The 25,995-nt window shown below is 44.2% G+C and overlaps 1 protein-coding gene across 2 annotated transcripts in view; it reads left to right on the top strand.

Moving 5' to 3' along the window:
- The window catches only part of prkg1b (protein kinase cGMP-dependent 1b), a 722,012-nt gene extending 716,959 nt beyond the window's left edge, over nt 1–5,053 (top strand). For both annotated transcript variants that reach the window (XM_078223608.1, XM_078223609.1), the window contains one exon: nt 1,751–5,053. In XM_078223608.1, the coding sequence (XP_078079734.1) occupies nt 1,751–1,849 (99 nt within the window). In that variant the 3' untranslated portion in view covers nt 1,850–5,053. The remainder of the gene's footprint in view (nt 1–1,750) is intronic.
- Nucleotides 5,054–25,995: the final 20,942 nt, after the last annotated feature.

The following is a 25,995-nucleotide window of genomic DNA, read 5'->3' on the forward strand; positions in this document are numbered from 1 at the left end:
CTATCTGCAAGGCATAAATCAGGAGCATGATAGAATATTTTCTGCTTGCCTAGGTGGGTGCAGCACCAACAACACTTAAGAAGCTGAACACCATTCAGGACAAAGCAGCCCACTTTATCAGCATCCCATCCACCGACTTGCACATTTACGCCCTCCACTATTGATGTACATTGGCAGCAGTCTGTACCATATACAAGATACAAGATGCATGGCAGCAACTTACCAAGGCTCCTTCAACAGCACCTTCCAAATCTATGACTTCTACCACCTAGAAAGGGTAGCAGATTAATGGGAACACCACCATCTGCCAGTTCCGCTCTAAGCCACACACCATTTTAACCTGGAAATATGTCACCGCTCCTTCACTGTCACAGAGTCAGAATCTCGGAACACCCTCCCTAACAGCACTGTGGGTGTACCTACATCACGTGGACTGCAATGGTTCAAGAAGTTTGCTCACTTGCACTTCCTCGGGGGCAAGTAGAAATAGGCCTTTCCCATGATGCCCACATCTGCTGAAAGAGTTTTTAAAACAAAAACTGTTACAGTTCTTACATCACAATCGCGGTTACATGTCAAAAATATTTTCTCAACTGTAAAGTATTTGAGAAACATTCTGAGTTTTTGCAAACCACTGTATAAATATAAAGTGGCTTTGTTAAAGAATAACGTAACAATGTAGCTTTAAAAGCCACCGGGAAGGATCTTACTGGCATAGCAAGCCAGTAAGATAAGGCAAAAAATCAGGTTCATGCCCAGTCTCTTGCCTCTCATGATCTTGCCGGCCCCATATTGCCAGCAAAACCAGCCTCGCAACCAAAAAGGGTGCGAGGCTGATTTCAATATTGATGATGTGGAGATGCCAGTGTTGGACTGGGGTAAGCACAGTAAGAAGTCTCACAACACCAGGTTAAAGTCCAACAGGTTTATTTGGTGTTGTGAGACTTCTTACTTCAATATTGATGACATGTTCTACAGGACGCTATCAGCTGGACCCACTTACCTTCACCCCCCCCCTCACTGGACGAGGTCCTCACCGGTGCGAATCACAGATGGTCCCCACCAACAGGAAATGGACATGGGACCAGGGGCCATTGAAGCCCATGGGTGGTCGGTGCCAGGGCCGGGCAGTGCCGGCCTGGCCGCTGCCCAGCGGGTATCCTGACACTGCCCACTGGCAAGTGACAATGGGGCAGGGCCTGATGGGGGCATTTACTGATGGGAGCCTGAAAGGGGGAGGCAGGGGAGTATCTCAGTAGGGGTGTGGAAAAGGGGGAACTCTGGCTGGGGTGGCAATCGTGGGGTGTAGGGGGGGCAATCAGTCATGGTGGCAATGGGGGTGCAGAGGCAATGTCTGGGGTGGCGATTGGAGGGGTTGTGGGGACAGGGGGAATGTCCGTGTGGGGTGACGGAGTGGGTGACAGATCTCCCTGTATACTGTGTACACTGGGAGATCTGGATGCCTGTGCAGTGGCACCCCTGGAGCTCAACAGCTCACAGGTGAGCTGTGACTCCACCCCCTCCCCTTACTGACGCGATTCAGATCATGTCTTCTGCTTTGCACAGATTGCTGTAAATTCCCATTACTTATCTTGCCTAAAAACTGATGGCAAACCTCTCCTTTTCTCGCCCATTTTACACTTAGAATTGTTTTGACAAAATTCCGCCCCTCATTTGATGATGCGATGAGTGGGAAATTACCATTGTGAGTCACTGACTGAAAATAATGACCTGGTGTCTCTTTTTGCAGGTCACATCTCCAACAGACACGAGCAACTTCGACAGCTTCCCCGAAGACAATGATGACCCACCCCCTGACGATAACTCCGGCTGGGATGCAGATTTCTAAATCTGCTCCTGCAAACTTGCTTCTGCCTTGCCTCGGACAGCACCTTGGTTTAAAAAAAAGGGGCGAAATTAAAGAGACTACCAGTCAACGGGAAAGAAACAAGGAGGAGGATTAGTGCTCTGGGCCACCGTGATGCCTTGACTGAAGCCTGCGACACTCGTGATGGTGGCACTCGGAGCTATACCATTAGAGAATTGCAATGGTGTTCCTTAAAAACAAAACACTTTAGGTTTGAATCAAAAAAATAGCAACTTAGGTGGTGGCCCTAGAGCAACTTGTTTTACTCGCGTACATGTAAGGCTTTTCCTTCACTGAGGTGACTAGTGCTTTGCTCCAGAGACCAATTATTACTCAAAAGGTAAAAATGGGTCACTTGAAACCAGTAAACTTATTCTAAATTTAGATTTTTTTTCTAATTAAATAGAAAGACAAATGTAGGTATTTATTCGGGGAGGGGGGGGGGGATTTTTATTCACGGGACTATGTTAGTTGCTGTAGAATTGAATTTGGGACATTCCCATTCCTCAGTGCAAGTGCACACGTTACTGTGCACTACAAGCCAGTATGTATGTACCCCTTGAAAGGACCTGTAAAAGTATTGATAGACCACTTTTTATGTCAAGTCACTTCATTCATTATTAGTCTGGATCTTACTTTTCGGTTTCAGCAATACTTTTAAATGTGGCATCACGTATTTATATACAGAAAGCACAACTGCTGATGCTATCAGGACCTGTTCCCCACCCTCCCACCCACCCCCAAATCAGCTTCCTGTCTGATCAATGAATATTAAAATGGCCTCCTATACATTTGTTAATGGCAAAAATGTTTCTCTGTACTGCAATGTAAAGCTAGCAGAAATACTAAAGGTCAAATACTGCCTGAAGATATGTTTGAATAATAATCATTTCTGTTTGATATGCCACTGGATTTAATTGCTGGCTGAAAATTATAGGTTCATGGAAACTGTGTCCAATGATTTGTCATTATAGTCGGCGTTCTGAGTAATGCTGTCAAAGGTACACGATTTTTAAACATCTAACTTATATTTTAGATGTCCTTGAATTGAACTCATACCTCTTTCCCAACCCATAACTTCTAAATGGATCATATGAAAGTACTGAGCTTTTTTCTTTTATCCTGGCCAAGATTTATCTCTCAAAAGCGTTGCGAAAAATGATCATCTGCTCATTTCTCTCATTGCTGTCTGTGGGACCATGTTGTGCACAAATTGACTGCGGCATTTCCTACATCACAACAGTCTCTACTCTTTATTTTCAAGAAGCGTTTAATGTATTTTGGGACATGCTGAGGTTGTAAGAGGAGCTGTAGCAACAAGGTGAGTTATCTCTTCACCTGTTCCTCTGAATCACTACAGAATATCACTGCTAAAAGGAGCAAAGAACAAAGGAAGTGAGGAGAAACTGCACTAAGAGCAGAAAGACCAGTCATTACCAACCATCCAATAAGGTTACTAGGGCTAAGGATATACTTTAGAACCAATTTCTCACCCTATACTAACAAGCTGCCACTTTGAATTTGATGTTCCATCTTTAGTTAAGAAAATGTACTCCAAAGAAAGACATGGAAATATATGATCTGGAATCCTTTACAGGAACAGCCATATCTCATCTGGGTATGCCTTGGGTTATATTTGGGAAAGCACCGTAAAATTTATGCTGCAGATGCGAAATGCTTTACATTTCCTCAGAGATGGCCAACACTTCATTGATAATACAAACTCACGCAGAAGTAAAAAAAAGATAAACTTGGTTTCCTAATGCCCTTCTTCATGTTTATAAATGGTGCGACTACCACTTCTGATTAAATTTGTAACTGTTTTGGGCTGTTTGTCCTTACCATGTTTGCTCTGCGTGTTAATGAATCAATGAAAATAGCGTTAGGATCATCATACACATTCTATTTCTGGTGAATTATGAAAATTGAAAATGAAATAGACTGGAGGAAATTGGCGGGTGGGGAAACACGTGAAATACGTCGACTAAAGATGAAGGAAGAAGCTCTAGATACAATCTCATGCGATGTAGCAATCAAATACTTCTAAACCCTGTGGGTCAAGAGGTTGTAATCACATTTTTTTCAGCTTTATATGTTTAAAATGTAATATCTATGATTGTTTTTATTTAATTGGACCACAAGCTCCATATTATTGTAAATAAGCGGACATGTTTTAGGTGTTGACACATTTTTGTGTGACTTAACCTTTTCATTTTAGTTGACTTGATATGTTCCCCATTTTGTAATATAACCCAACACCGTTGAAGCATTAAGAAAAGGCTGAAGGCTTCGTAAAGATCATTTCTCCCATAGGTTAGACTAGGTTTGACATTGACTCAAGTGCCTTAAAAACATGGCATCCAAACAGATTTATAAATTTGGTCTAATGCTGCGTTAACTGAAAGAATAAAGCAAAACAGAAAAACCTCAAGGATCAATCCTTCTTAGCTGGCTTCTGTGTAAATTCTCTCTTCTGTAAGGTTTAATAGGCCTTTTTTTTTAATATGATGTACGAGTTTGCAGTAAACATCCTGTGGTACCATTTATTATGTTCAGTTTTAGAGAAACTGTGAAACTGGTGATGACGTAATGCATCATTTCTGTGAAATGTGTGCACATGCAACAAGAAAAAGTTTCATGACTATCACTATCGTTGCTTCGGGTGACTTCATCGTATATGCAAATCCCTCTTATTTTAATTTACCTGTGTTGCAAAAATTAGGGTGAAATTATCACCTTAATGTAATCAAATTGCAATAAATGTGGCTCTGGCTGACAATTCAAAATCTTTCAGAATAATATGTTAAAACTTAGTCTCATCCGAATGTTGAGTTTAATCATTGATTTAACGTACGAGCTGATGCTATAAGATCTATATTTCCTGCCTCTATCTAACAAGAAGTTTACCATCAAACTCACTGAACATTTATAACTTTATATGAAGTATTTGTTGGGAGTTGTTTCCAATTTAGCCTTCTGTTTAGATAAACAAGCATGGCAAATTTGTCAAAATGTATATTTTGTCACTGAATGCTGTTCTCAGGCTTGTTGCACTCCTTTGGTTGTAGATTTTTAACTTTTACATATTTAATTGTCCCCGATTTGTCCTGTATCTCCCTGCAGCTGTCAATGCAGAGTGCCTGTTATATACTTTCTAGAGCTGAAATAAAGATGATTACTTTTGAACTATATCCGGAAACTCTTCTGACGTCTAAATAACTGCATGAAAAATATAACCCCTAAAAATCTCCCAACAACTCAATGAATAAATGTTTCCCTACAGACTGGGTTGGCATTCTAACACGTGGAAATGATGAACCAGACACATACTCTTATGTGAGGAATAACTCTTTTACTCTTATGTGAGGAATAAAAGAATGACCAGGGTGAGGCTGGGGCCGGTCAAGGACGGCAGTGGGAATTTGTGCATGGAGTCAGAAGAGATAGGAGAGGTAATGAATGAATACTTTTCTTCGGTGTTCACCAAGGAGAGGGGCCATGTTTTTGAGGAAGAGAAGGTGTCACAGGCTGATAGGCTGGAGGGAGTAGATGTTCGGAGGGAAGATGTACTAGCAATTTTGAATAAACTGAAAGTTGATAAGTCCCCTGGGCCTGATGAAATATATCCTAGGATTCTTTGGGAGGCAAAGGATGAGATAGCAGAGCCTTTGGCATTGATCTTTGCGTCCTCACTGTCCACGGGGGTGGTGCCAGAGGACTGGAGAGTGGCGAATGTGGTTCCTCTGTTTAAGAAAGGGAATAGAAATGACCCTGGTAATTATAGGCCGGTTAGTCTTACTTCGGTGGTCGGCAAGTTGATGGAAAAGGTTCTGAGGGATAGGATTTATGACCATTTAGAAAGATGCAGCTTAATCCGGGATAGTCAGCACGGATTTGTGAAGGGCAAGTCTTGCCTCACAAATTTGATAGAATTTTTTGAGGAGGTAACTAAGAGTGTAGATGAAGGTAGTGCAGTTGATGTCATATACATGGATTTTAGTAAGGCATTTGATAAAGTCCCCCACGGTCGGCTTATGAAGAAAGTAAGGATGTGTGGGATAGAGGGAAGTTTGGCCGATTGGATAGGTAACTGGCTATCTAACAGAAGACAGAGGGTGGTAGTGGATGGAAAATTTTCAGACTGGGAACCGGTTACCAGCGGAGTGCCACAGGGATCAGTGCTTGGTCCTCTGCTATTTGTCATTTTTATAAGTGACTTGGAGGAGGGGGCTGAAGGGTGGATCAGTAAATTTGCTGATGACACCAAGATTGGTGGAGTGTGGATGAGGTGGAGGGCTGTTGTAGGTTGCAAAGAGATATAGATAGGATGCAGAGCTGGGCTGAAAAATGGCAAATGGAGGTTAACCCTGATAAATGCGAGGTGATTCATTTTGGTAGGACAAATTTAAATGTGGATTACAGGGTCAAAGGTAGGGTTCTGAAGAATGTGGAGGAACAGAGAGATCTTGGGGTTCATATCCATAGATCTCTGAAGGTTGCCACTCAAGTGGATAGAGCCGTGAAGAAGGCCTATAGTGTGTTGGCGTTCATTAACAGGGGGTTTGAGTCTAAGAGCCGTGGGGTTATGCTGCAACTGTATAGGACCTTGGTGAGACCACATTTGGAATATTGTGTGCAGTTCTGGTCACCTCACTACAAGAAGGATGTGGAGACACTGGAAAGAGTGCAAAGGAGATTTACCAGGATGCTGCCTGGTTTGGAGGGTAGGTCTTATGAGGAAAGGTTGAGGGAACTTGGGCTTTTCTCTTTGGAGTGGAGGAGGTTGAGAGGAGACTTGATAGAGGTTTATAAGATGATGAGGGGGATAGATAGAGTGAACGTTCAAATACTATTTCCTCGGGTGAATGGAGCGGTAACTAGGGGGCATAACTATAGGGTTCATGGTGGGAGATATAGGAAGGATGTCCGAGGTAGGTTCTTTACGCAGAGAGTGGTTGGGGTGTGGAATGGGCTGCCTGCAGGGATAGTGGAGTCAGAAACTTAGGAACATTTAAGAAGCTATTGGATAGGCACATGGAGTACATCGGGATGATAGGGTGGAAATAGCTTGATCTGGGTTTCAGACAAAGCTCGGCACAACATCGTGGGCTGAAGGGCCTGTTCTGTGCTGTACTGTTCTATGTTCTATAAGGGTGGGAATAGGTTGTAATGATAAAGAGTGAGATGGATCATAAAGAATAGGGAGAGGACAGCAAGGTAAGAAAGCCCAATGGGTGAGATGCAAGTTGAAGTAGTGAGGAAAGGAACGAGAAGGTAGCAATGGCCTGGAATTTCCAATCACTTGTGTTGTTTCTTATGGTGCAATCTACCTAATATTGGTGCCATGATGTGGAGATGCTGGCGTTGGACTGGGGTAAACACAGTAAGAAGTTTAACAACACCAGGTTAAAGTCCAACAGGATTATTTGGTAGCAAAAGCCACACAAACTTTCAGAGCCTTAAGCCCCTTCTTCAGGTGAGTCATAAGTGATTCACCAGGTAACAAATGCAAAATATGTGGACATTTCCCCTTCCAGGTCTGACCACTGCCAAATCAGAACTCATGCTTTAAATTTTGTGCGAAAGAGTAGTTTGCTATTCTGCATTTAACCCTTGCTGAACCTTTTAAAGAAGTTATTATTACTCTACAAAGTGAGACAAATGTTCAGAAAAAAACAAATCATACCCTCAGACCATTAACTACAATTTATTTCATTTGATTTGATTTATTATTGTCACATGTATTAGTACAGTGATCATGTTTTGTTAACTGATTGCAAACAATGATGGATAGGGAAAGATTTACAGATGCAGCTTTTAGAGAATACAACAAGATCATGACAATAAAATCAAAAACTTATATTGGACTTTTATTTTATTTTCTTAACATAGCAAAGTCTGATATGTATACAACATATATTTACTATCCTAATATGATTTTTCTTACCTTGCACTCTTCAAGGAAACTCTACACATTGGCAGTGCATGTTGGACATGTGAATGTTGCTTATGTTTTTCAAACCATTGATTTAAGCATTTGGATATATGTAATGTAGCACTGGCCTAAATTTCTGATTTCTGCTCCCCACTGGCAAGATTTCCATACTAATGGATGGAGAAGGTGCCCGCTTGAGTTTATTGATCTGTGTCCAATGCTGCTGTTCTACTGCGGAGACCACTCAGCAACCAATCTCTCCAGAATGCAATGGTTGACATGAGTTATACTGACAAGGAGCTCAGCACAGACAATGATTGAGTACATATATAATCTAAGTTCCATTCCCCAAGGAATGCAAAACATTTAATGAAATTTCCAAGACCATATGGGTAATTTTGAGTCCAAAGATGTGCGGGTTAGGTGAATTGGCCATGTTAAGAACAAAGAAAATTACAGCACAGGAACAAGCCCTTCAGCCCTCCAAGCCTGCACCGACCATGCTGCCTGACTGAACTAAAAGCCCCTACCCTTCCGGGGACCATATCCCTCTATTCCCATCCTATTCATGTATTTGTCAAGACGCCTCTTAAAACTCACTACCGTATCCGTTTCCACTACCTCCCCCGGCAACGAGTTCCAGGCACCCACTACTCTCTGTGTAAAAAATCTGCCTCATACATCTCCTTTAAACCTTGCCCCTCGCACCTTAAACCTTCCACCCTGGGAAAAAGCTTCTGACTATCCACTCTGTCCATGCCCCTCATAATCTTGCAGACTTCTATCAGGTCACCCCCTCAACCTTCCTCGTTCCAGTGAGAACAAACCAAGTTTCTCCAACCTCTCCTCATAGCTAATGCCCTCCATACCAGGCAACATCCTGGTAAATCTTTTCTGTACCCTCTCCAAAACCTCCACATCCTTCTGGTGGTGTGGCGACCAGAATTGAACACTATATTCCAAATGCGGCCTAACTAAGGTTCTATAAAGCTAAAACATGACTTGCCAATTTTTAAACTCAATGCCCCAGTCAATGAAGGCAAGCATGCCGTTTGCCTTCTTGACTATCTTCTCCACCTGCATTGCCACTTTCAGTGACCTGTGTACCTGTACACCCAGATCCCTTTGCCTATCAATACTCTTAAGGGTTCTGCCATTTACTGTATATTTCCTATCTGTATTAGACCTTCCAAAATGCATTACCTCACATTTGTCTGGATTAAACTCCATCTGCCATCTCTCCGCCCAAGTCTCCAACTGATCTATATCCTGCTGTATCCTCTGATGGTCCTCATCGCTATCCGCAAATCCACCAATCTTTGTGTCGTCCGCAAACTTACTAATCAAACCAGTTACATTTTCCTCCAAAATCATTTATATATATTACAAACAGCAAAGGTCCCAGCACTGATCCCTGAGGAACGCCACTTGTCACAGCCCTCCATTCAGAAACGCACCCTTCCACTGCTACCCTCTGTCTTCTTTGACCGACCCAGTTTTGTATCCACCTTGCCCAGCTCACCTCTGATCCCATGCGACTTCACGTTAAATTGCCCCTTAGTGAGCCAAGATGTGTAGGTAAGGGGGATTAGCGGGGGTGGGGGTGGGCCTGGGTAAGATGCTCTGTCGAAGAGTTGGTGCAGACTCGATGGGCCAAATGGCCTCTTCTGCACTGTAGGGATTCTATGAGACTACCAGCTGGAGATGGGCCTACGTCTCTTACTTTACTAAGCTGAGGGGGTGAAACGCTACATTTACGACAAAGTGAACGTGAAACTACCTCAATGTAACAATGGCAGATCAGCCGTACCATTGAAGTGATGAGATGGCCAGCTGATACTTTCTCTGAGGACACTTTTCAGGTTCCTAACAAATCAGTTGCTGTTCTGAAGTTTTATGATCATTGATATGGGGAAGAATAAAAAAAGTTAACATGCAACTTCTTCCAAACCTCAGCACATTCCAGATTGAATAGACTGCTGCCCAATATTAAACTGCTTTAAATATTGTTTCATTACTTCTCACAGTCTAGATGTTATCTAGCTATTAATATCTTGTGTGTAAACCATCACTAAAGCAAAGTGTTTGCTCATTCACACATTGTTGTTTCACAAGAGGTTAGTCTGAATCACAAAAGGTTAGCATGCAGGTACAACAAGTCATTAGGAAAGCTCATAAGGTTATTTTTTGCTGTGAGGGGAATTGATTACAAAAGTAGGAAGGTTATGCTTCAGTTGTACAGAGCATTGGTGGGATCACATCTGGAATATTGTGTACTGTATTAGTCTCCTTATTGAAGGGAAGATGTAAATATGTTAGACGCAGTTCAGAGAAGGTTTATTAGACTAATAACAGGAATGGACGGGTTACCTTTTGAAATAAGGTTGGAGAGGTTGGTGTGAATTTTACCGTCACGCCCACCCTGGAATCGGGGTGGGCAAGGCTTGCAGAACAGCATTCTCCGTTGGCCTTGGGCGGTATCTTATGAGCCTCAGGCGGGCGAGGCGGTAAAATTCCAGCTAGAGTTTAGAAGAGTAAGGCGACTTAATCAAAACCTTTCAAATCTTGAGGGGCATTGACAGGGTGGATGTGGAAAGGATGTTTCCTCTTGTTGGAGGATCTAGAACTAGGGGTCACTTAAAAAATATAATGGTTTACTCATTTAAGACGTAAATGAGGAGAAATCTTTTCTCTCAGAAGGTCATGAGTCCCTGGAACTCTCTTCCTCAAAAGGCAGTGGAAGCAGAATCTTTAAATATTTTTAAGGTGGAGCTAGGTAGATTCTTGATAAGCAAGGGAGTGAAAGGTTATCAGAGATAGGCAGGAATGTGGGAGTGAGGTTACAATCAGATGATCTTATTGAATGATGTAGCAGGCTCGAGGGGCCAAGTGGCCTACTCCTGCTTCTAATTTGTATGGTTGTGGGAGTTTGCTGAGTGAAATCTGGCTGTCACTTTCCGACGTTACAACAGTGAGTACACTTCAGGAAGTTTTGCATTGATTGTAACCTGCTTTGGGGTGGCCTGAAGTTGTGAAAGGCACAATGTAAGGGTCAGCCGTTCTTTTTTCCCCACTGAGGGTAAGTAGCGTCTGGAACCCCAGTATTTTGCTGAAGGAACTAGACTGAGAGGAAATGGTTTTCCTTTGAAGTATTTCTCACTCTGGAGGCTAACCTTTTGAGTTGAAGCAAACAGGAAATGAAAAAATAATGACTGTTAGTTTTAGTTCACTCAAACTTCCAGGCTACAGAAAATATGATGTGACCAAACTAGAAACATAGAAATTAGAAGCAGGAGGAGGCCATTCGGCCCTTTGAGCCTGTTCTGCCATTCATTTTGATCATGGCTGATAATCAAATTCAATATCCTGATTCCCCCTTCCCCTATACCCCTTACTCCCTTGAGCCCCAAGAGCACTATCTAATTCCTTCTTGAACTCAGATAACATTTTGGCCCCAATTAAATAAAAGAACATTTACAATAGGGGAAATGGGCGAGATGGCAGCACAGTGGTTAGCACTGCTGCCTCACAGCCCAAGAACCCAGGTTCAACTCCGGGCTTGGGTGACTGTGTGGAGTTTGCATGTTCTCCCTGTGTCTGCGTGGATTTCCTTTGAGTGCTCTGGTTTCCTCTCACAATCCAAAGATGTGCGGGTTAGGTTGATTGGCCATGCTAAGTTTCCCCTTAGTGTCAGGGGGATTAGCAGGGTAATACGTGGGATCACGCAGCGCCGCTTGGGTGGGATTGTTGTCAATACAGGCTCGAGGGCCGAATGGCCTCCTTCTGCACTGTAGGGATTCTAAAGATGTTCAGTTTAGGTTGATTGGCCATGCTAAATTGTCCCTTAGTGTCAGGGGGAATAGCAGGGTGAATACGTGGAGTTACATGGATAGGGCTTGGGTGGGATTGTTGTCAGTGCAGGCTCGATGGGCCAAATGGCCTCCTTCTGCACTGTAGGGATTCTATGATTCTGTAAACAGGCCAATAGCGCAATAACATAAAACACCCGAGCCATCGAACATGCCTCAATAGCGATTTCCATCAAATGTATTCAGCAGAACACAATCACATCGCCTGGCTTTTCACTGCTAGGTAATCTTCCGTGGCACCGAGCACATTTCCCCCGCAAAAGCCGTTCAATCTGGATGAAACACAACTTGCTGTTTCCCAATTGACTGCAGTAAGTCATTTATTCTCAACGGGGTGACAGACACGAGCGATGTAAATAAACTACACCATAAAGGATGGCTGCGGGTTGCTGCTGTGTCGCAAGTGAATGGAAAGCAAGGGATGAACTGATTGATGATCCCAGCTTCTGGGAGCTGGGAACCGCGAGGTGGCGTTAGGTATTCACTCTTTTGCCCTGGGTCCCAGCTTCACATCTTGCCCAGTCTGTGTCAATTCCAATCAAAATCGACGTGTATTTCGGGAGTTTACGAGCGGCCACTGTAGTCTGGGTGGATTAGTTTGGCAGCCAAGCATCTTAATAAGGATTAGATGTCCCTAGCTTAGTGTTTTATTGAGCAGCAGTCAATAGGGAGAGGGGGAACAGCTAACAGAGTGGCGTGTTTGTACAAACGCCTTCCCCTAGAAACCTGATTAAGACGAGGTTAGTGAGTTTGACAATTCTCTTTGATCTCACTTCATCAAAGAGCTCCCTGAACAACCTTCTTTTCACACTACTCCCCACGCTGGCTGTGTTGTTAAAACAAATCCCCCACCCCACCCCCCTTACCACAGATTTTAATCAGTGGCAGCGCACACAATTACATTTAAATGAACTGTTGGCTGCTTTTATTATCTGCCTTGAACAGTGCAAAATGGTATCATTGACCCACTGTTTTTAGAAACTCGTGTCATTCTAAAAGTTATATTTAAAGAAATCATGTGTATTATTTCTGTTTTAAAAATCCTGAATTGAGATGAATATGAAAGCAAAATACTGCAGATGCAGGGATTCTGAAATAAAAACGGAAAACTCAGCAGGTCTGGCATTTCATAGAATCGTAGAATCCCTACAGTGCGGAAGGAGGCCATTCGGCCCATCGAGTTTACACCAACAACAATCCCACCGAGGCCTTATCCCTGTAACCCCGCATATTTACACCACTAACCTACGCATCCCAGGACACTAAGGGGCAATTTACCATGGCCAATGCAGCTAACCTGCACATCTTTGGACTACGGCAGGAAACCGGAGCACCCAGAGGAAACCCACGCAGACACGGGGAGAACGTACAAATTCGACACAGTCACCCAAGTCAGGAATCGAACCCAGGTCCCTGGAGCTGTGAGGCAGCAGTGCTAACTACTGTGCCACCGTGCCACCCAGAGAGAAAAACAGAGTTAACATTTTGAGTCCAATATGACTCTGATATAATAAAGTATACACTATTCTGGGCTTTGTTATTAGGGGCATAGCATACAAGAGCAAAAAGGTTCTGTTGAATTTGTATAAATCACTAGTTTGCATTGCATCTAATTTTGTGTGTTGCATTTTAGGAAGGATTTTTTAAAGATTCATTTACGCAATGTGGGCATCACTGGCTAGGCTGACATTGTAAGAAGTCTCACAACACCAGGTTAAAGTCCAACAGGTTTATTTGGCAGCACAAGCTTTCGGAGTCTCACTCCTTCTTCAGGTGAGTTTCTTCAGTTGAGTTCAGGCCTACATTTACATTCCAACCCTAGATGTGAAGGCATTGGAGAGAGTGCAGAAAAGATTCACGGAAATGGTTCCAGGGCTAAGGAACTTCAGTTATGACTGGAGATTGGAGAAGTTGGGACAATTTTCCTTTGAAAAAAGCTTGTTGACAGTCGAGGTACTCAAAATTCAAAAGGCTCTGGACAGAGTTGACAGGGAGAAGCTATTCCCACTTGTGAGAGGATGGAGAGCAAGAGAGCACAGATTTAAAGGAATTGGCAAAAGAAGCAAAAGTGATATGAAGAGAAACATTTTCACCCTGTTCGAGTTTCAGAATGTACTGCCTGAGAGTCTGGTGGAGGCAGGTTCAATTGAAGCATAGAATCATAGAATCCTACAGTGCAGATGGAGGCCATTCAGCCCATCAAGTCCGATTTGACCACAATCCCACCCAGACCCTATCCCCATAACCCCATGCATTTAACCTAGCTAGTCCCCCCTGGCACTAAGGGGCAATTTAGCATAGCCAATCCACCTAACCGGCACATCTTTGGACTCTGGGAGGAAACCAGAGCACCCAAAGGAAACCCACGCACACATGGGGAGAATGTGCAAACTCCATACAGTCACCCAAGCTGGGAATTGAACCCGGGTCCCTGGCGCTGTGAGGCAGTAGCGCTAACCACTACTGCCACTGTGCCGCCCAAACGGGAAAATGCACTCCAAGGGTTTCCCTTGGATGTAAGAGTTATGGGGAGAAGGCAGGAATAATGGTACGACGTATTGTTTAGGGGTGGCACATATTGTTTAGTGGTTAGCACTGCTGTCTCACAGTTCCAGGGACCCAGGTTCGATTCTGACCTCGGGTCACTGTCCGTGTAGTTTGCATGTTCTCCCCATGTCTGCATGGGTTTCCTCCGGGTGCTCCCGTTTCCTCGTACACTCCAAAGATGTGTAGGTTAGGTGGATCGGCCATGATCAATGTGCTGGGTTACAGGAATAGGGCGGGGGATGGGGCCTAGGTAGAATGTTCTTTCAGAGAGTCGGTGCAGACTCGCTGGGCCAAATGGCCTACTCTCTAATAATTCTGTGGTTGTGTGAATTTTGCCTCAGCCATCCAGAATTATCCAGCAAGAAAAAGATGAGAATTAAGGGACTTAGTATTTTAAATATTGCTCCATTTCACTCAGAGAGTGCCACAGCTTTGATTTGTTCGAAAGTGAAGTAGGTCAGGTACAAATTCACAAGTGACATGGGCATCTCCAGTTCCTATGAAGCAGAACAAGAGACACTGAGCCAGGAATTAATTTGGGGCATTGGCACAAATGGGCGAAATGTGCACAGCCGCCTGTTGTGTGCAGCTCTTGATATTCAGACTATATCAGGTGCGGGATAAAATGGGTGGCTGGTTCAATATCTCTCTGTGGCTTTGATAAAAAAATGATCTGAACTTGAAACGTCATCTCTTTTCTCTCCTTACAGATGCTGCCAGACCTGCTGAGATTTTCCAGCATTTTCTCATTTGGTTTCAATATCTCTTGCCTTGCCCACTCCCAGAGATAGATTTCTACGCTTTTTGATCTGAGTGTGCTTCAACTGAGAGTGAAAAAAAATGGGGCCACAAAAAAAAAGCATTTAAAAAAATGCAGATACCACAATACACATTTCACACATGGGGAAAATATCCTGCAGGAGTGGGCGGGAGGTGAAGGGCTGGGGGGGGGGGGGGGGGAGGGGGGTTGCAATTCGCACAGTTTCATTGTAAACAAAATGGAACAAATGTGTGTCTGCAGGCTCTGGTTTTATCTTTAACAAAACTTGTCTTTATAGAGCATCTTTAATGCAAACAATGTCTCAAGGAACTTTGTAGGGCATAAAGAGGCAGAAAAAATGAAACCATGCCAAAGAAGAAATATTAAATAAAAATAGGAACTGCTGGAAAAACTCAGCAGGTCTGGCAGCATCTGTGGGGGGAGAAACTGTCTGTATCAAATTCGAAACTTTTCTCAATAAAAGCAAATCACTACGGATGCTGGAATCTGAAACCAAAAGAGAAAATGCTGGAAAATCTCAGCAGGTCTGGCAGTATCTGTAAGGAGAGAAAAGAGCTGATATTTCGAGTCCCGATGACCCTACAGTTTAAGTATCTCCCACTTTCTATGCCTTTTAGCTTTGACAAAGCGTCATCTGGACTCGAAACGTCAGCTCTTTTCTCTCCTTACAGATGCTGCCAGACCTGCTGAGATTTTCCAGCATTTTCTGCTTTATTTCAGATTTTCAGCATATTTTGCTTTTATTTTAGTATGCAAATAGAAACTAGTGTGATCAAATGTTTGTTCAAAAAGGTAAAGGAGGAGTGAGAGACTGGAGATTTAAGAAGGAATTCCAGACGTTAGGGCCCAGACAGCTGAAGGGAAGGTGGCCAAAGAGAGTGTGGAGTGGATTCAGAGTCAGATGATTGAAGAGTTCTCTGTTCTCAGGCTGCGGGAAGTTACAGAGAGAAAGCGATGAAGCTGAAACATAGTCTTAATAATCCCTGTGTCCACTTGTCCCTGAGCTGAGCTTTGGGCACCATATTCATTTCAACACCAAAACTACCGAGTTCCCCTATGTAACCACTCCACCCCTGCATTGACTTGTCTTCTGTTGAGAATTTCATCAATGCTTTTTGTTACCTACTGAATGGCCAATTTCAATGCTGCTCTCATATCATTCACATCCCCCCTCCTATCCAGATTGCATCTTAACTTGCATCAAATTCTGTTTGTCCTTCACTGCTGCATTCAATGATAGACGTTGATACTTGGTCTACCAGCATCTCAGTTTTAAAATTTTTATCGTCATGATAACATTGCTCCAAGGCCTTACCACAATCATCTCTGTAACCTCCTCCAGCCCTTTGATCTTCCCTGATAGGTTGGACTGGACTGGACTTGTTTCCTTTGGAGTTTGGAAGAGTGAGGGGTGACTTGATTGAAGTATATAAGACACAATTTTAAAATTAAGGATCTTTTAGGCAGAGGTGGGGAGATTTATTTTCTCTGAAAGGGTTGTGCGACTTCAGAACTCTGCTTCAGAGGGCAGCACGGTGGCACGGTGTTTAGTACTGCTTCTCACAACGCCAGAGACCCAGGTTCGATTCCCGGTTTAGGTCACTGTCTGTGTGGAGTCTGCAAGTTCTCCCCGTGTTTGCGTGGGTTTCCTCCAGGTGCTCCGCTTTCTTCCCACATTCTGAAAGATGTGCTGGTTAGGGTGCATTGGCCATGCTAAATTCTCCCTCAGTGTACCCGAACAGGCGCCGGAGTGTGGAGACTAGGGGATTTTCACAGTAACTTCATTGCAGTGTTAATGTAAGCCTACTTGTGACACTAATAAATAAATAACGAGGTGATGGAAGCAGGGTCATTGAATATTTTTAAGGCAGAGGTAGATAGATTCTTGTTTGACAAGGGAATCAAAGGTTATCAGGGGTACAGGAATGTGAAACTCAACACAAACAGATCAGCCATGATCTTTTTAAATGGAGGAGTAAACTTGAGGGGCCGAATGGCCTACTTCTGCTCCTATTTCATATGTTTGTGTGAACCCTGTATTCCTCCAGCTCCGACCTTTTGTCCATCTCTTTCCTTCCTCATTCTATCAATAGTGCGTGTGCCTTCAGCCATCTAAAACTGCGCTCTGGAAATTCCCCCCTAACTCTCTCCATCCCCTGTCTCTGTCTCCCTTTTAAGACTCTGCTTAAAATTTACCACTTTTACTCAGCATTTAGTCACCCATTGTAACAGCAGTTTCATTAATTCTCTTCTGATTTTTAAAAATAATTAATTGTTCTCTTGTGAAGATGGTTTTGTACGTTAGAAAAGAACACAGGATAAATCTAAACTGTGTGGCACATTTGAACACATTTCAGTGTGTGTCCCTCCATTTTTATGGTCACAGGTTGACAGTTTAGGGTTCATTTTCAGACTGCATGCTTCCATAACTCAGTGAATATGTCAGCAAGTATTTCCATTCACATAGCACCTTTCGGGAGGCTAAACGTCACAAGACACCTTAACAGAAACATTAACAAACAAAATTTGACGCTAAGTCACATAAGGAGATGTTGGGACAGGTGACCAAAAGCCAGGTCAAAGAGGTATATAGAATATATAGAACAGTACAGCACAGTACAGGCCCCTCGGCCCACGATGTTGTGCCGAGCTTCGTCCGAAACCAAGATCAAGCTATCCCACTCCCTATCATTCTAGTGTGTTCCATGTGCCTATCCAATAACCGCTTGAAAGTTCCTAAAGTGTCCGACTCCACTATCACAGCAGGCAGTCCATTCCACACCCCAACCATTCTCTGAGTAAAGAACTTATCTCGGACATCTCTCCTATATCTCCCACCATGAACCTTATAGTTATGCCCCCGAGTAACAGCTACATCCACCCGAGGAAATAGTCTCTGAACGTCCACTCTATCTATCCCCCTCATCATCTTATAAACCTCTATTAAGTCGCCTCTCAACCTCCTCCGCTCTAAAGAGAAAAGCCCTAGCTCGCTCAACCTTTCCTCATCAGACCGACCCTCCAAACCAGGCAGCATCCTGGTAAATCTCCTCTGCACTCTTTCCAGTGCTTCCACATTCTTCTTATAGTGAGGTGACCAGAACTGCACACAATATTCCAAATGTGGTCTCACCAAGGTCCTGTACAGTTGCAGCATAGCCCCATGGCTCTTAAACTCAAACCCCCTGTTAATAAATGCTACACACTATAGGCCTTCTGCACGGCTCTATCCACTTGAGTGGCAACCTTCAGAGATCTGTGGATATGAACCCCAAGATCTCTCTGTTCCTCCATATTCCTCAGAACCCTGCCTTTGACCCTGTAATCCGCATTCAAATTAGTCCTACCAAAATGAATCACCTCGCACTTATCAGGGTTAAACTCCATCTGCCATTTTTCAGCCCAGCTCTGCATCCTATCAATGTCTCTTTGCAGCCTACAACAGCCCTCCACCTCATCCACTACTCCACCAATCTTGGTGTCATCAGCAAATTGACTGATGTTTGAAGGTACATCTTAATTGTTGTTGCCGTTGCCGAGGTAGGAGCATTCGAATTATATAGCTTAGAACTGAGGCAGCTGAAGGTAGGTTTGAGCGATTAAATTGCAGACGTGCATGGGCACAGAGATTGTAGAGGATTGCTGCATCAGAGGAAGTTCCAGAAATAGAGAAGAGATTTGGAAACCACGATGAGGATGAGGCATTGCCATCCTGGGAGTCAATGTCGATCAACGAACACAGGGGTGATGGGTGAATGGACCTTGGTGCATGCTAAGATTCAGTAGCAAAGTTTTGGATGTGATTAAGTTCAAGGAAGGTGTGATTGAAGAGGTGCTGGTCAGAAGACACTGGATTGGTCAGATCTTCTTATTCATTTGTGTGATGTGAGCATTACTGAGGGGGCGGGGGACGGGGGGGGTGGGGATGGGGCTGTTGGCTAGCTCAGTTGGCTAGAATGTAGTGCAGAGTAATGTCAACAGTGTGGGTTCAACCCTTATGTTGACAAAGGTAGTTCTTGTGATCTGCCTCCTTGCCTTGCGTCAGAATGCATATCATGGCATAACAACCCTTGGACAGCAAGGACACAATGTGAAGAGTAAAATAGCATCCCTGACAAAACAAGCATTTATGATCCATCCCAAATTGCTGTTGCAAAGCTGGCAATGAGCTGTCTTCTTGAACTATTTTAGTTTGTCTGGTGTAGGTGCACCCACTCTGCTGTTAGGGAGTTCCAGGGTTTCGATCCAGCAACAATGAAGAAACAGTGATGGCATTTCAAGTCTGACTTGGAGAACTTGCAGGTGGCAGTGACCCCATGCATCTGCTGCCCTTGTCCTTCTAGGTGGTAGATGTTGTGGGTTTAGAAGGTGTTATCTAAGGAGCCTTGGTGAGTTCCTTCAGTGCATCTTGTATATGGTACGCACTCCTGTCACTGTGCTTCGGAAGTGGAGGGAGTGACTGTTTGTGGATGGAGTGTTAATCAAATGGGCTGCTTTGTCCTTGAGAGTGTTGAGCTTCTTAGGGGTTGGAACCTCACTCATCCAAGCAAGTGAAGAGTATTCCATCACACTACTGATTTTGTCTTGACAGGCTTTGGGGAGTCAGGAGATGAGTTACTTGCTGCACAATTCCCAGCCTTAGCCTACATTTGTAGCCACAGTATTTACCTGGTCTGATCCAGTTAATTTTCTTGTCAATAATAACTTTTAAGATGTTGATAGTGGGGGATTCAGCGATGGCAATGCTGTTGTACATCATGGGGAGATGCTTAGATTCTGCCTTGTTGGAGATAGTCATCGCCCATACTTTGCCATTTATCAGCCCAAGCTGAATGTTGTCTAGGTCTTTCTGCATATGGGCATGGACTGCTTCACTATCTGTGGGGTTGCAATAGGATATTGCACAATCATCAGTGAACATCCCCACTTCTGACCATGTGATGGAGCACAGGTCATTGATGAAGCAGATGATGAGCCTGTCATGAAATCCAATAATCATAGAATCATAGAATCCCTACAGTGCAGAAGGAGGCCATTCAGCCCATCAAGTCTGCACCGACCACAATCCTGCCTGGGTCTTATCCCCGTAACCCCACATATTTACCCCGCTAATCCCTCTAACCTACGCATCCCGGGATACTCAGGGGCAATTTAGTATGGCCAATGCAACTAACCCACACATCTTTGGACTGTGGGAGGAAACCGAAGCACCTAGAAGAAACCCATGCAAACACAGGGAGAGTGTACAAACCCCACGCAGACAGTGACCCAAGCCGGGAATTGAACTCAGGTCACTGGAGCTGTGAGGCAGCAGTGCTAACCACTGTGCCACCGTGCCACCCAATACCAATATTCCACCTATTCTGGGAAATTAACTTTTATAACTGTGTTACACTACCTATCTCAAGCTGGTATGTATATCATTATTTGATTTGATTTGATTTGATTTATTGTCACATGTATTAACATACAGTGAAAAGTATTGTTTCTTGTGCACTATACAAAGCATATACAGATGTTCATAGAGAAGGAAACAAGAGAGTGCAGAATGTAGTGTTACACTCATAGCTAAGATGTAGAGAAAGATCAACTTAATGCAAGGTAAGTCCATTCAAAAGTCTGACAGCAGCAGGGAAGAAGCTGTTCTTGAGTCAGTTGGTACGTGACCTTAGACTTTTGTATCTTTTTCCCAAAGGAAGAAGGTGGAAGAGAGAATGTCTGGGGTGCGTGCGGTCCTTAATTATGCTGGCTGCTTTGCCAAGGCAGCGGGAAGTGTAGACAGAGTCAATGGATGGGAGGCTGGTTTGCGTGATGGATTGGGCTACATTCACAACCTTTTGTGGTTCCTTGCGGTCTTGGGCAGAGCAGGAGCCATACCAAGCTGTGATACAACCAGAAAGAATGCTTTCTATGGTATATCTGTAGAAGTTGGTGAGAGTTGTAGCTGACATGCCAAATTTCCTTAGTCTTCTGAGAAAGTAGAGGCGTTGGTGGGCTTTCTTAACTATAGTGTTGGCAAGAGGACAGGTTAGAATTCGAGTTCTTCAAAAGCAACCTTCAATCAAAGACAGGGCTCATTCTTTAGCTGGAGGTTGGAATGTGCAATTCCTGCCGACAGGAATTTGTTTCCACACTGGACTCTGGCTAAAATCCCTGTAATGCCATTTAGCAGCTGATCCAACTGGAAACCACTTAAGAAGAATCTATTGTGCAGGAGGATTACTTAGATGTGAAATCTTTTTAACAGAGTGAGTGTTGCGAGCTGGAAACTCCCTGACCGTAAAGCTAACAATGAGCTAACTTGTGACCACACAACACTTGTAAAATAAGAGTGATCAGAAACTCATAAAGCTGCATGACTAACATGGAGAAGGAAAAGAGGCACGCCATTCATCTGACCCCACTTCCTTCCCTGAACACATGTAATTTATCTTATTGTGGGCTCTAGCCCAATCTTTCAAACACCTTGAGAAAAGCAAATCGGCACACTCTCTGATCCCAATGCTAACTAAATAAAACTGCAGAGGGTTTATTTATCTCTTAACTCCTTGATTCATCTCAAAACAGAGAAATTCATGGAATCATAGAATCTCTACAGTACAATATATTATGTGACGATTTGCTCTTTTATTATTAGGGTGTAAGCATTTTATAGATGTATGCATCCATTTTATTACAACTTCATGTTTTAAAGGACAAGGTGGGGGGGGGGTGGGTGGTAGGGGGTAGGGGTGAAGTGTTGTAAGGGGCACTGGATGATCTTAGTGTCCATGCCTACATGAATTCTTCATCCATCTCCGAAACACTTTAGCATGTTGTCGTCTCCAAGGCCCAACAGCACAAGGCAGTTGATATTTCTCAGCCGAAGCCCCTATTCATATAAAACAATTGACCCTACATGGTAATACCTCATACAGAGTTGTATTTTTCAATCCAAACTGACAATCCAGTGCTGACTAAGAGAATGTCCAACTTGTGGAGCTGCTGCTGCTTTTAAATTTGACATTAACCAAATTTCTATCTGCTGCTTTTGGTGAATGTTAAAGTCTCCTTGATGCTAAGAAGAGCAAAGGAAATTCTCCTGGTGTCCTGAGTCACCAGAACCCCCTTAACCAACACCACCAAAATGTGGTCATTGTTCCCACTCTGACTGGGCTTAGTTGCTATTAGTTGGTGGTCAGGACACTCGGTTTCATACAGGGCTAAATTTCACCGCAGCAGGTCACGTTCCACTACTGGATGTCTTTAGGTTTAGTATTTTGAATTTTTTAAGCTCACACTGTTTGCAATGCCACAGCCCGTCCTGAGGAAAGATCTGTTCGTTCATGGGCACTTGCCAACCAATATGGTGATGATTCACGAATGAATAATATCACAACAACCAAATAGGAGCTGGTCAGTTCCAAATGGTCACCCGAGCAGCCTCATTGGTTAAATGTCTGTTATGATCACTTCTATGTCAATGGGTGTGCCCATGAAAAAGGTCCAATCGGACCTACCCTGTCTGATGCCTTCCTCAATGGATATGTGATATTGTTCTACCAGCCTCATTAGCGAATACCAAAATTATTCCAAATTATTTTCAGGCCTATGAGAGCCCATGATAAAAGATGTTGTCCTCATCACATCCACACCCTGGCACCCAGCACTGTTGACCAATTCAAAATGCCTCAGAGAAAGACATTGTTCAAGATTGAATGGTTAAATAAAAAGTATTTCACAGCAAAAAGCAAGAGGGAGAGAACACATCAACAGTGATGTCAGCTAGATGCCAGCCACCGAGGGATCCAGGCCTCTGCTTCGAGTTATTTTTGTTTCTGTGGAGGTTGGTAGGCCAGGTGCCTGGACTACGTCAGTGTATTCCTGACCTCCTCCTGTGGCCACTCTGGCTGCTGGCAGTCTCCGAATTTCAAATTTATTCATTGCACATGAAGCAGGTTCTACCCTCTTGTCTGCTAATTGTGGCTCAGTTGGTACCAGCTTTGCCTCCAAGGTGGTTGGCTGTGGTTGCCCACCTGTGGGGGACTTTGAAGGAGAGCAAGGGAGTTCTCCGCAGCATTTATCCCTCAATCACCATCACCAAAAAAAACAACAAATGATCGACTCAGAATCCTGAGGGATCCGGACATGATAAATAGGGGAAAACCACTCACACTTGTAGAAGGATTGAGAACCAGAGGGAACAGGTCTAAACTAATTGGCAAAAGAAACAATGGAGACATTAGGTGAAATTTCTTTTTCCACACAAGGGGTGGTTAAGATCTGGAATGTACTGCCTGAAAGTGAGGGGGGAGGGAGCGACACGGTGGTTAGCACTGCTGCCTCACAGAGCCAGGGACCCGAGTTTGATCCCAGCCTTGGGTGACTGTGTGGAGTTTGCACGTTCTCCCCATGTCTGCGTGGATTTCCTCTGGGTGTCTAGATTCCTCCAAAGATATGCAGGTTCAGTGGACTGGCCATGGTAAATGCTGGCATCTCACATCATGGTAAATGCAGCAGAGGAGAGGCAGGCCTGGGTAAATTGCTCTTTCAAAGAGTTGGTGCAGACTCATCTGATGAAGGAGCAGCGCTCCGAAAGCTTGTGGCTTGTGCTATCAAATAAAGCTGTTGGACTTTAACCTGGTGTTGTGAGACTTCTTACTGTGCTTACCCCAGTCCAACGCCGGCATCTCCACATCGTGGGAATCTACAATTCAGTGGTAATGGAGGCAAGTTCAATGGAGGCATTCCAGAGGGAATTCGAATAGCATCATAAAGGGGAAAATGTGTAGGGCTGGGGTGAAGAAGGGTGGAGGGGACTGGCACGAGGCAAATTGGTGCATTTGGAGAGCCGACACAGACAGGCCGGCCCGAATGGCCTCCTCCCGCACTCGAATCATTGCTTGCAAACTGGTTTCCACCTACATTACAAACGCAAGTGAACTTCAAAGAGCTGTGATGTGCTTTAGGATGTCCTCTGGGTTTGTGAAAGATGCTATGTAAATATAAGATCCACCTTCCCCACCGCCAGCCCAAGATTCAATAAGACTTGTGAACACAATGCAAATGTTGCAATGCTTAGAGGAGAATTTCACCAGCGCTGCTCCCCGATCCAACAGACAACACTTGTGACCCCAATGGGATGCAGAGTTGAGTGGGCCTGCATAACACATGGAGACCTTCCACTAGCAAAGAAGCCACAACATCTCCAAACAATATGAAGGAGTAAAACAAAAAAAAATGTTAGCAACCAAAAAACAAAACCTGGTGGCCAAAATAAAGACTCAACCCACACAGCCTCCTATGATAGAAGTTTATTCCCAAGTTTAATGTCCTTGAAAAGATCCCCTTCAAAGTTTTTTTATAGTTTATTTCTTAGCGTCACAAGTAGGCTTACATTAACACTGCAATGAAGTTACTGTGAAAATCCCCCAGTTGCCACACTCCGGCGCCTGTTCGGGTACACTGAGGGAGAATTTAGCACGGCCAATGCACCTAACCAGCACGTCTTTCAGACTGTGGGAGGAAACTGGAGCACCCGGAGGAAACCCACGCAGACACGGGGAGAACGTGCAGACTCCGCACAGACAGTGACCCAAGCCGGGAATTGAACCCGGGTCCTTGGCGCTGTGAGGCATGATGTGGAGGTGCCGGTGTTGGACTGGGGTAAGCACAGTAAGTATCAGTGAGTATCAGGCTGTGAGGCAGCCGTGCGAATCACTGTGCCACTCTGTTTCAACTATTTGATGGAGGTTCGCTGATGAAACGCATTTGGATAGTTCCAGTGGGTTTTATCAAGAAGTTAAAGCCCTTACAGCAGTTCAGAGAAAGCTGCTTCAAATTGCTTCTCGCGAACTTGCTGAGCAGTCTATATTTGCTTTACTGTACCGGGAGTGCTGGAGAACTCACTAGCTGTGTAAACTTTTCACTGCTCTGCATTTTCCCGGCTTTGATCTCCCCGGTCTGTTTAATCAAGTGGATTTCAAAGTTTAGCACGTTACAATCGCGGATCAAACGCTGCGAAATGAAGTGAGAATGATCTAAATGCGTTCAATTCCCCCAGCCAGACGGGGTGTAGACTCTCAACATCTTCCCGACTCCAAAATCAACACAAACAGACCTGAACCGAGTCGGCTAGTGGATGGAGATTGCGACAGTGTGTTCCCACACCCTGCACCTGGACTTCTCATTTCCAAAACCAGCCTGTGGGGATAGAGAGAAACTTTCTCGCCAGCTCACTTCGCCATCCCCACAGCCGGCGCACTCGCTGCCTTCATTCATTTTATTCGATTTAAGCAACAGTGAGAGATAGGGGAAACCTGAGATAGAGAGAAATAGAAAGGCAGAGAGATGGAGCGACAGAAAGAATTCACGAGAAAAAGACAAGTAGGGAGCTGGCAGAGAGAGAGGCAGTGACAGAGAGAAATACAGCGGGGAAGGCAGGGAGCGAGAGACAGGGAGAAACAGGGAGGCTTCAAATAAAGACCGGGAATTATGGGCTGAAAAAGTGATGCAGAACGAGAAGCAGAAAGCGGCAGTTAGAATGTTAGAAAGAGAGAGGGAGAAAGAGAGAGAGAGGTGGAAGAGTCAGAGGGAGGGATAGAGTTAGAGAGGGAGATAGAGACGGATATGAAAGTATAGAGGAAGATAGAGACAGAGTGAGGGAGATAGAGGTAAAGAGAGAGAGAGACTTAGAGGCAGAGAGAGAAAAACGAGAAAGAGAGGGAGATAGAAACAGGGAGAGAGAGATAGAGGCAGAGAGAGGGAGATGGAGGCAAAGAGAGGAGAGAGTGACAGAGAGAGATAAAGGCAGAGACAGCGAGAAATAGAGGCAGAGAGAGATAAAGGCAGAAGGTGGGAGATAGAGGCAGAGAGGGAAGGAGATAGAGGCAGACAGCGAGAGGTAAAGGCAGAGAGAGGGAGCTGGAGGCAGATAAAGAGAGAGATAAAGACAGAGAGAGGGAGATAGAGGCAGAGAGAGGGAACTGGAGGCAGAGAGAGAGATAAAGGCAGAGAG

Source organism: Mustelus asterias, chromosome 11, assembly GCF_964213995.1.
Source record: "Mustelus asterias chromosome 11, sMusAst1.hap1.1, whole genome shotgun sequence".
Classification (NCBI taxonomy): Eukaryota; Metazoa; Chordata; class Chondrichthyes; order Carcharhiniformes; family Triakidae; genus Mustelus; species Mustelus asterias.